The following is a 9,982-nucleotide window of genomic DNA, read 5'->3' as shown; positions in this document are numbered from 1 at the left end:
GACGTGGTGTCCTTTTTGTTTGTTTGAGAATGAAAAGTTTGAAACCATTATTCCTCGTACCAAATCCTAATTCAAACCATTCACCCTTGTTTCAAGGCCGAATTGGGAATCCAAACCGAGCTTGAAATCCTTCACCATCGTTTGAAACCCTGACCTGTAACCCGAATATAAATCCTCAAACTGTACAGACGCTCCCCAGCTTACGAACGAGATACGTTCCGAACGATCGTTCGTAAGGTGAATTCGTTTGTAAGTTGCTTCAGTGCTATATTTCTTATTGTCTGTACAGTGTCCTTGGGTGGCATGAAAGGCGCTTTTAAATAAAATGCATTATTATTATTTTTGTATGGAATGTATGTTTAAGGTTTATATAAGTATGATTAAGGCTTGTATGAGTAACCTGTATTGGTTTGTACTGAAAAATAAACATTTAATAAAATAATCTGCTCTATAAAGATATGTACATGTACAGTACCTCTTTCGTCAACATTGAAGACCTGCTTAGCCGAATAGCCACCCTCCTCGATGATCTCCTTCCAACACTTGAGGGAATCGCTCGGCAGCCTCTTTGTCCGCAGATGCTGCCTCTCCGGACGGGGCCAAATGGTGGAGATTAGCCCTCTTCTCGAGAAACGGGAAAACCACCCGTGGCTGGCAGAAAATGTTTCTTCGGCAGCGCTTTCCCCAGCCTTGGCCTTGACATCCTCAAAGATAAATTTGGCCTTCTCCTGAATGAGCATAAGGTTCAGAGGAATACGCCGCTGCTGCTGATCCTCGAGCCAAATGGTGAGAAGTTTCTCCATCTCTTCTAAGATTTTCCCTCTTTTCTTGCTAATGATCGTCGATTGCATCGGCACTGCACCTATCACGTGTTCCATTATGCGATATTTCTGTTTATAAATGGTACCGATGGTCGAACGATTCATGTTGTATGCACGTGCAATGCTCACCATTTTCTCACCCACATCAAGCTATTAATGTCACTTTCTTTCGAAATGAAATGGCTTGCCTCTTCTTTACACTTCCACTCTCACGAGAAGCCTTTCGCTTTTCACCAACCATATTGAATAATGGACGAGATATTTAACAACTGGGCAGAGGAAGCCGGATTCGGGGTGGATGCTGGGCGAGCTCTCACAGCGCCTCACGTCGGTATTAGCGGCGGAAAGAAGCACGACAGTACCTGTACAAAAATTTAACTTTTTCTTTTTCGACATACCCGTAAAAATGTTCGTATGTACCGTTGTTCGTAACTCGGATGTTCGTAAGTCGGGGAGCGTCTGTAGTTTCGAACCCTCATTCTAATTGGATACCAAGAACCTGAATTTGAAACACGAACCGGAGTTAGGCATTTTAGCAGAAAAAAAACGACCATCTATAGTAAGGCGTTTTTAGCCGAAAAAAACGACCATGTATAGTAAGCCGTTTTTAGCCGGAAAAAACGACCATGTATAGTAAGCCGTTTTTAGCCAAAAAAAACAACCATGTATAGTCAGGCGTTTTTAGCCCAAAAAAAACGACATAGTATATATAGTAAGGCGTTTTTAGGCCGAAAAAAATGACATAGTATAGTAAGGCGTTTTTTGGCCCGAAAAAAACGCCTTACTATACTATGACGTTTTTTTCGGCCTAAAAACGTCTTACTATACTATGTCGTTTTTTTCGGCTCAAAAACGCCTTACTATACTATGTCGTTTTTTTCGGGCCAAAAGCGCCTTACTATACTATGTCGTTTTTTTCGGCTCAAAAACGCCTTACTATATACTATGTTGTTGTTTTCGGCTCATAAACGCCTTACTATATACTATGTCGTTTTTTTCGGCTCAAAAACGCCTTACTATATACTATGTTGTTGTTTTCGGCTCATAAACGCCTTACTATATACTATGTCGTTTTTTCGGGACAAAAGCGCCTTACTATACTATGACGTTTTTTTCGGCCTAAAAACGTCTTACTATACTATGTCGTTTTTTTTCGGCTCAAAAACGCCTTACTATACTATGTCGTTTTTTTCGGCTCAAAAACGGCTTACTATATACTATGTCGTTTTTTTCGGCTCATAAACGCCTTACTATATACTATGTCGTTTTTTCGGGACAAAAGCGCCTTACTATACTATGTCGTTTTTTTCGGGCCAAAAACGCCTTACTATACTATGTCGTTTTTTCGGCTCAAAAACGCCTTACTATACTATGTCATTTTTTTCGGGCCAAAAACACCTTACGATACTATGTCGTTTTTTTCGGCTCAAAAACGCCTTACTATTATACTATGTCGTTTTTTTCGGGCCAAAAACCTTACTACACCATGTAGTTTTTTTCGGGCCAAAAACGCCTTACTATACTATGTCGTTTTTTTCGGGCTAAAAACGGCTTACTATACTATGTCGTTTTTTGGGCTAAAAATGCCTTACTATACTATGTAGTTTTTTTGGGCAAAAAACGCCTTACTATACTATGTCGTTTTTTTTGGGGCAAAAACGCCTTACTATACTATGTCGTTTTTTTCGGCTCAAAAACGCCTTACTATAGTATGTCGTTTTTTTCGGCTCAAAAACGCCTTACTATAGTATGTCGTTTTTTTCGGCTTAAAAACGCCTTACTATACTATGTCGTTTTTTTCGGCTCAAAAGCGCCTTACTATACTATGTCGTTTGTTTCGGCTCAAAAACGCCTTACTATACTATGTCGTTTTTTTCGGGCCAAAAACGCCTTACTACACTATGTGGTTTTTTTCATGCCAAAAAACGCCTTACTATACTATGTCGTTTTTTTCGGCTCAAAAACGCCTTACTATACTATGTCGTTTTTTTTCGGCTCAAAAACGCCTTACTATACTATGTCGTTTTTTTCGGCTCAAAAACGCCTTTATACTATGTCGTTTTTTTCGGCTCAAAAACGCCTTACTATACTATGTCTTTTGTTTCGTGCCAAAAACGCCTTACGATATATCCTATGTCGTTTTTTTTCGGCTTAAAAACGCCTTACTATACTATGTCGTTTTTTTCGGGCCAAAAACGCCTTACTACACTGTGTTTTTTTTCGTGCCAAAAAACGCCTTACTATACTATGTCGTTTTTTTCGGCTCAAAAACGCCTTACTATATACTATGTCGTTTTTTTTCGGCTCAAAAACGCCTTACTATACATGGTCGTTTTTTTCGGCTCAAAAACGCCTTACTATACTATGTCATTTTTTTCGGGCCAAAAACGCCTTACTATACTGTCGTTTTTTTCGGGCCAAAAATGCCTTACTATACATGGTCGTTTTTTTCGGCTAAAAATGCCTTACTATACATGGTCGTTTTTTTCGTGCCAAAAACGCCTTACTATCCTATGTCGTTTTCTTCGGCTCAAAAACGCCTTACTATATATACTATGTCGTTTTTTTCGGGCCAAAAACGCCTTACTATACATGGTCGTTTTTTTGGGCTAAAAACGCCTTACTATACTATGTCGTTTTTTTCGGCTCAAAAACGATGTCGTTTTTTTCGGCTTAAAACGCCTTACTATACATGGTCGTTTTTTTTTGGCTAAAAACGCCTTACTATCCTATGTCGTTTTTTTCGGCTCAAAAACGATGTCGTTTTTTTCGGCTTAAAACGCCTTACTATACATGGTCGTTTTTTTTTGGCTAAAAACGCCTTACTATCCTATGTCGTTTTTTTCGGCTCAAAAACGCCTTACTATACTATGTCGTTTTTTTCAGCTCAAAAACGCCTTACTATACTATGTCGTTTTTTGGGCTAAAAACGCCTTACTATACATGGTCGTTTTTTTCGGCTAAAAACGCCTAACTACACATGGTCGGTTTTTTCGGCTAAAAACGCCTTACTATACATGGTTGTTAGGTGTCAAACATATGGCCCGCGGGCCGGAGCCGGCCCCAAGAAGGTTCAATCAGGCCTGCAGGATCATTTAAAAGCAATAACATTCATGAAAGACACACAATGAATATTTTTATTAAGGTGCAATTCATGGAGTATCCGCTTGGACACACACCGTTTTCATCAGAGTAGAAGACAACATTGTTTTTGATCAGAGAAGACAACATCAGTCTCAGTCTGTCACTGAGACAGACCTAACACAATACCATATTACTTGTTCAAGTTTTGTACCTTTGTACATTCAGTACAATCACCAACGAGGAGGTGATGAAGAGGGCAGGAGTGGCTGAACTGTCAGACATTGTCTCTGAAAGGAGAAGGAAAATGATCAGCCACGTACTCCGACTGCCAAGAGAGAGAACGGCAAGTGTGGCCATGGACTGGATGCCAGAGGGTGGAAAGAGGAAGAGAGGTAGGCCAAAGAAGACGTGGAGACAGACTGCCAAAGAAGACCTCAGTGAGATGGGTGTCAGCTGGCATGGAGCAAGAAGGGTTGCCAGTGACCGGAACAAATGGAGGAGACTCGTCGCCCAATGTTCCAAATAGGAGCGGGCGGAACTAACTAACTAACTAACAATCAGTGGGATCAGTTGCATATATATGTGAATGATCAACATAAATTGCACATTTGTCTCAGGAAATCTCAGGTGCTTCATGAAATGTTTTTTAAAAGATATGTTCATTACATTTTAACATTTTCCTGATGTTATTGTGCTTCTTTAGACCAAAACAAAGTAAAGACTTATTTTGGTCGTTTATAGCAGAGTATGGTATCATTTGAATGGTCCGGCCCACTTGACATCCACGAGGCCGTTTGTGGCCCACAATGTGAAATGAGTTTGACACCCCTGCTATACATGGTCGTTTTTTGGAGGGGATAAAAACGCCTTACTTTCCATGGTCGTTTTTTTTTTTTTAGGCCAAAAACGCTTTCCTGTACATGGTCGTTTTTTTTTTTAGGCCAAAAACGCTTTCCTGTACATGGTCGTTTTTTAGGGGGGATAAAAATGCCTGACTATCCATGGTCATTTTTTTCGGCCAAAAATTGTACATGGTCATTTTTTTCGGCTAAAAATGCCTTACAATACATGGTCTTTTTTTTTGGTTAAAAATGGCTGACTATAATGGTCTTTTTTTTTCAGGCAAAAACGCCTTGGTCGGGTTTTTTCAGTTAAAAACGCCTTCCTATACATGGTCATTTTTTTCGGGCCAAAACACCTTCCTGTACGTGGTCGGTTTTTTGGTGGGGCTAAAAACGCCTTACTATACATGGTCGTTTTTTTGGGGGCAAAAAACACCTTACTATACATGGTCTTTTTTTTCGGGCAAAAACGCCTTACTATACATGGTCGGGGGTTTTTCGGTTAAAAACGCCTTCCTATACATGCTCATTTTTTTCAGGCCAAAACACCTTTCTATACGTGGTCGGTTTTTTTGGGGGCTAAAAACGCCTTACTATACATGGTCGTTTTTTTGGGGGGGGGGGGGGGGGAATGCCTTACTATATATGGTCATTTTATTCATCGTTTTTTTCGACTCAAACGCCTTGCTAGCACGTGACCTGCTCTAAAATGCTTAACTCCCCGTGGACATCAAGAGAAAAAGGGAAGTTAAAGGCGGGAGTTGAAGACTCCACAGTGCCCCATTCAAGAATGAATGTGGCAGTCGAGGAACACGTCAACACTTTCGTTCCACCCTTTGATAATGGACGATATCGTCAAAAAACACGCCAGGGATTTATCATTTCACAGATTTCGTGTAATTCTTATACAGTATTTTTTTTTTTTACTGTCCCTGTTACACAAGCACAAAAAACATTTCGCCTTTCTCAGTACCGGGCAAATTAGTATCTGAAAAAGATGGATCCCAAATGAGCATCCAGATTGTAAATGACAGACATGATTTTAGTCGGCATGGAATCGTAGAAAACGGGCAGAAAATCCTTGAGAGCTGTTTGGAATGAGCAAAGCACCGCGCAGTGCAGCGTGTCGTGTGCATGGCACACATTCGGGAGTCGAACGAAGCTGGCGTTGCGGCTACGTCTCGGCGATGGGCGCCAGTCTGGGCGTCTTCAACGTTCTCCACTGCTTGCGTGGCGTCCTCGCGGGTACGCCAGCGCCCCTGTGCTGATGCTGCTTGTCGTCTTTGACTTTCCGGTCCCCGGCGCGCAGGAGCCGGGCGGCCGTCAGGAAAGGGTCGCTCGCCACCCCCAAGTGCTCCTGCGGGGGACCGCGGCGAAATCCAGCCCCGACGGAGGTCCGCTCGCTTTCGATGTCAGCGCCACCGTTCATTTTGTGCAGTCGCCTGCAAGCAAAAGGCAAGTTGCGAGCATATCCGGGAAAATGACCTTTTTGAGAGGAACAACATTTTGCGAACCTAATGTGCAGTCGCCGATGCGTGCACGTCTCTTCTCCTGCTGGAAAGCTTTGCTGGAATTGCAACTGCTACTTCACTCATCTTTTGACTCCTCCCCTGCGTGCCTCACGCACGCACATGTAGTAGCAGGTCGATCCGTTTATTATTTTTTTTTTGGGGGGGGAGCAATTTTTAGGAGTGAACTGTGTTCCTGTTAGAATCTTCTTACATCGGTATCTAAATGATCATATGATTTAGGATGACATAATCATGCAATTTCTATTGAGATGAAGAGCTCCACGAGTCCTTACCACCGAGTGTTCCAGTGACCTTCGACCCACATGAGGATCCGGGCGGTCTGGCATGAACCGGCCGAAAGCCGCGTTCTGGACGAACCTGCTGACCTGCAGTGAGAAGAAAGCAAACAAATGAGCGATGTCGATCGAGAGGTTACAGTCCACGCGGCCACGGGACGGGCGGACACATGATTTTTTTTTTTTTCTTCCCCACTTGAGACATTTGTGGCGACTCATCGTCATACCGATCGAGCAAACTGCAATCGTGCAACATATCGGCAATGACATGATTTTTTTTTTTCAACCATCCCTAAAAATGTCAGAAAAAGTGTGACAGTAATATTTGTGTAATATCCTTCATGATATATGATCCACAAATGAATCATCCTTTTTTTCTACGCACAATCTGATGTCATCACCTTGTGTCGACTGGAATTCATTCGTCGGTACTGTTAAAAAGTACGTTGCTTCGCTTTCGGGATCTTCAAATTGAGGCCTTTCAGTCAATAAATTATTCTGAAACAAAAGACACAAAATTATACGAGTCATAATCCACAAAATTGTTTTCACACGAAAGCCACATGGTACATTTTGAACCTACCTACCAAATCTCTCTCCATTTTTTATTTATTTAGATTTTTTTTTCAGGGGGGGGGGGGGCAAAAAAATGTAATTTGGGGGGGGGGGGGGTGTACAAAAGCTACTAAATGATTCTGAAACCAACAAAATATTGCACAATATCCACAAGCACGTGTGCGGGCAAAGTCCACTTTTGTCATCTTTGTGCAAAATCCCGAAAATATTTCTTCAAACTTTTTGGAAAAGCCCACAAAGTACTGTACGAATCCGAATGGATAGTTTTTGAACCAAATCTACCAATCAGCTTTTGGCACTCAAATCCTGTTGGCGATGATGTCCTTGTGTTGGAGGAGCGTTGCCGTCAGCTGGGCCGCGACCGGCCCAGCAGGTCGGTCCGGTCGCTCTTCTCAGCTTTTTATTTCTGGAGCCACTCACGCTATTCTGAGACGTTTGCTTTCCTTTCCTCAAGGTGCCACACACTCAGGTAGGACACGCTCGCGCATATTTTATTGTTCTTGTCCTTGCGATATTTCACAATGTCACTATTTTGTATCTCATCTTTTGGTGGAGAAGCACACCTGACTGGATTTCAACTCATCGGGTGAGTCGGGCTCGCGATAAGTTTTCAAACGGGCAATTTGGCAAATGACTTTTTCTTTGTAAAATTCCGATTCGTTTTCATGAAATTGTGATTTGTTTTTGAAATGTGTGGCTCTTTTTTTAAGAAAAAGGAACATTTTCAGGAGGAAAAAAAAAAATCGGACCGTGTTCTTGAACATGTTTTGGGATTAAGTGGATTTTCCTTTGGGGGGGTTTAAAAGTTGGCCATGTCACGAAAGATTCAACTAACACATTTGAAAAAAACAAACAAAGTATTTGTCCTGAAAGAAGATTTTGTCACGATACCGATTGAGACTTTTTGAGGGAAAAAGATCCACTTGTCTTTGCAAATGTCCACCTTCATGTTCAAATTTGATCATCAAATGTTACTACCGTTCCCCCCCCCCCCCTTTTCTATCTGACCAATCACCCGCATGTGTCTATCGGAGCTTATTATCTCCTTCTGAGGGGAAATACGATAAAAACAAAATTGTCCCCACCTTTCTTTTCTAGCAGCACACACCCAAGTGGGTGTAATTCTCCACCGACAGGGCTGCAAACGAGTGAGACTTTGTCCTCCTCCGTCAGGGAGCCGACATGACGTCCAAGATGGTCGTCAAGCAGCCTCAGCCCGTCATGGTCCACCAAGACTCCAACGAGTGGGGCAGCGGCATCTGCGACTGCTGCGACGACGTGCCCATGTGTAAGAGACAAGGATTTTCATTTTGCTTTTGCCCCCCGTGGGAGTTTTGACATTGCGCGGTGACGAGCGTTGGGAGTTTGCGAGGGCTGTGTTTTGTGTGCGTCTTCAAAAGGCTGCTGCGCGTTCTGGTGCTTGCCTTGCTTCGCCTGCATGACGGCCAAGAAATACGGCGAGTGCCTCTGCCTCCCCTTGGTGGACGTCCTGCTCAGCCCCTTGGTGCCTCCCGTCACCATGTCCACCAGGGTGTCCATGCGCCAGCTCTACGGCATCCGGGTAAGCCGGCCTTGCGCCCGCCCCTGCGAACAAAAGCACAAATAGACAACGTGACCTTGCGGGCGGGAGACTTTTTACGACTCGCAAAACGTTCGGGATATTTGGCGGCATTTCAGGACCAGCCTAAATCGCATTTACAAGTGGGCCTCAGCGCTGCTCTCGGATCAAAGTCAAATGATGTCGGAGACGTCCGGGAGAGAAATTTCACCCGAAAGCCGAATATCCCAAACTTTTTGTTAGTAGTATGTACAATTAGTAAAATTACAGCTTTTTTCTTTCGAAAAAAAAAAAAGACAGGATTTTACTGAAAAATGTGAGCTTTTGTATTTCTGGAAAACAACCTGTCTGCGTTTTCCGAGCGCCTCCTGGAGTGACGTTGCATCGGTTGTCCGCAGGGCTCCATGTTCAACGACTGCGTGTGCGCCACCTTCTGCGCGGCGTGCGTTTGGTGCCAGATGGCGCGTGAGATGAAAGCGCGGGCCATCGAAATCGTGCTGGTGAACAAACACACTAAGACCTTGGCCTAACAGCATAACGCTCCTTTTCACACTTTGAGGGGGGTTGTTGGGGAGGGGGGGGGGGGTGTCACACGTTTGTAAAACGCTGGCAATTCATCGCTCGGTCCCACCTCCCTCTTTCCTCTGCAGTGATGCCTTGACTTAAGAGAGCTCCCATTTACAACAGCTTTGAATTTCACCGCTTGGTGGTTGTTGTTTTTTTTTTTTTTTGCTTTCAGTCGCAAGCAACAAATTTGAGTATGAAATTCAAATACATTGGCATATTGACACATATCCAGTGCCATTTTTCTTTCTGTGGAGCAGGCTGATGGCTTATCAATTCATTTTCGATGGAGAAGATTGATTTTTCGGGATGGGCGCCATGTGTCACGGGACATTTTGCTTTTCTCCAGGCAAACTCACTAATGAACTCGCAAACACTGCCAATGTGTTCGACGCCGCGATCATTCAATCATTTGGATTGGAGTTCTGATTTCTGGAGATAACAAAGCTAATCTGCTCACTCGCACCCCCTTGAGGATTGTAAAGGGACCGCGGGACAAAACTGCATCCGTGCCACTTGAGTCTTGCAAATTGTTTCTGGAATAATTGAATGAAGGACATCGCATAGTCTTAGGTCATTTTGAAAAATTGATTTTCATCTATTCATCTGGGGCGATGACATGATTGATTTGGTCATTTTTCATTCAGTTACTACGCTCATGGTTTTGATGTTTATGTTGCATCTCAATATTTATCTTATAACGATACAATATAAATATATACAACGTAAA

At 43.0% G+C, this 9,982-nt stretch overlaps 1 protein-coding gene and 1 long non-coding RNA gene across 2 annotated transcripts; one reads left to right on the top strand and one right to left on the bottom strand.

The window, feature by feature from the left end:
• Positions 1-5,377: 5,377 nt before the first annotated feature.
• Positions 5,378-8,359, bottom strand: LOC147194155 (uncharacterized). Its single transcript, XR_015103075.1, has 5 exons — positions 8,216-8,359; positions 6,956-7,052; positions 6,552-6,644; positions 6,262-6,477; positions 5,378-6,189 (listed from the first exon to the last, which is right to left on the bottom strand). It is a non-coding gene; the product is annotated as an uncharacterized LOC147194155 (long non-coding RNA).
• On the top strand, positions 8,310-9,982 carry LOC147194154 (cornifelin homolog B-like). The gene is made up of 3 exons (XM_086131144.1): positions 8,310-8,418; positions 8,531-8,691; positions 9,087-9,982. The coding sequence occupies exons 1-3, from the start codon at positions 8,313-8,315 to the stop codon at positions 9,216-9,218; spliced, it is 399 nt and encodes a 132-aa protein (XP_085987270.1). The 5' UTR covers positions 8,310-8,312; the 3' UTR covers positions 9,219-9,982.

This window comes from Hippocampus guttulatus, chromosome 15 (assembly GCF_054856545.1).
Source record: "Hippocampus guttulatus isolate MCC_2025c chromosome 15, RoL_Hgut_1.0, whole genome shotgun sequence".
Taxonomy (NCBI): Eukaryota; Metazoa; Chordata; class Actinopteri; order Syngnathiformes; family Syngnathidae; genus Hippocampus; species Hippocampus guttulatus.
Note: the sequence above shows the minus strand (reverse complement) of the source record. Positions and strands in the feature narration are given on the sequence as shown.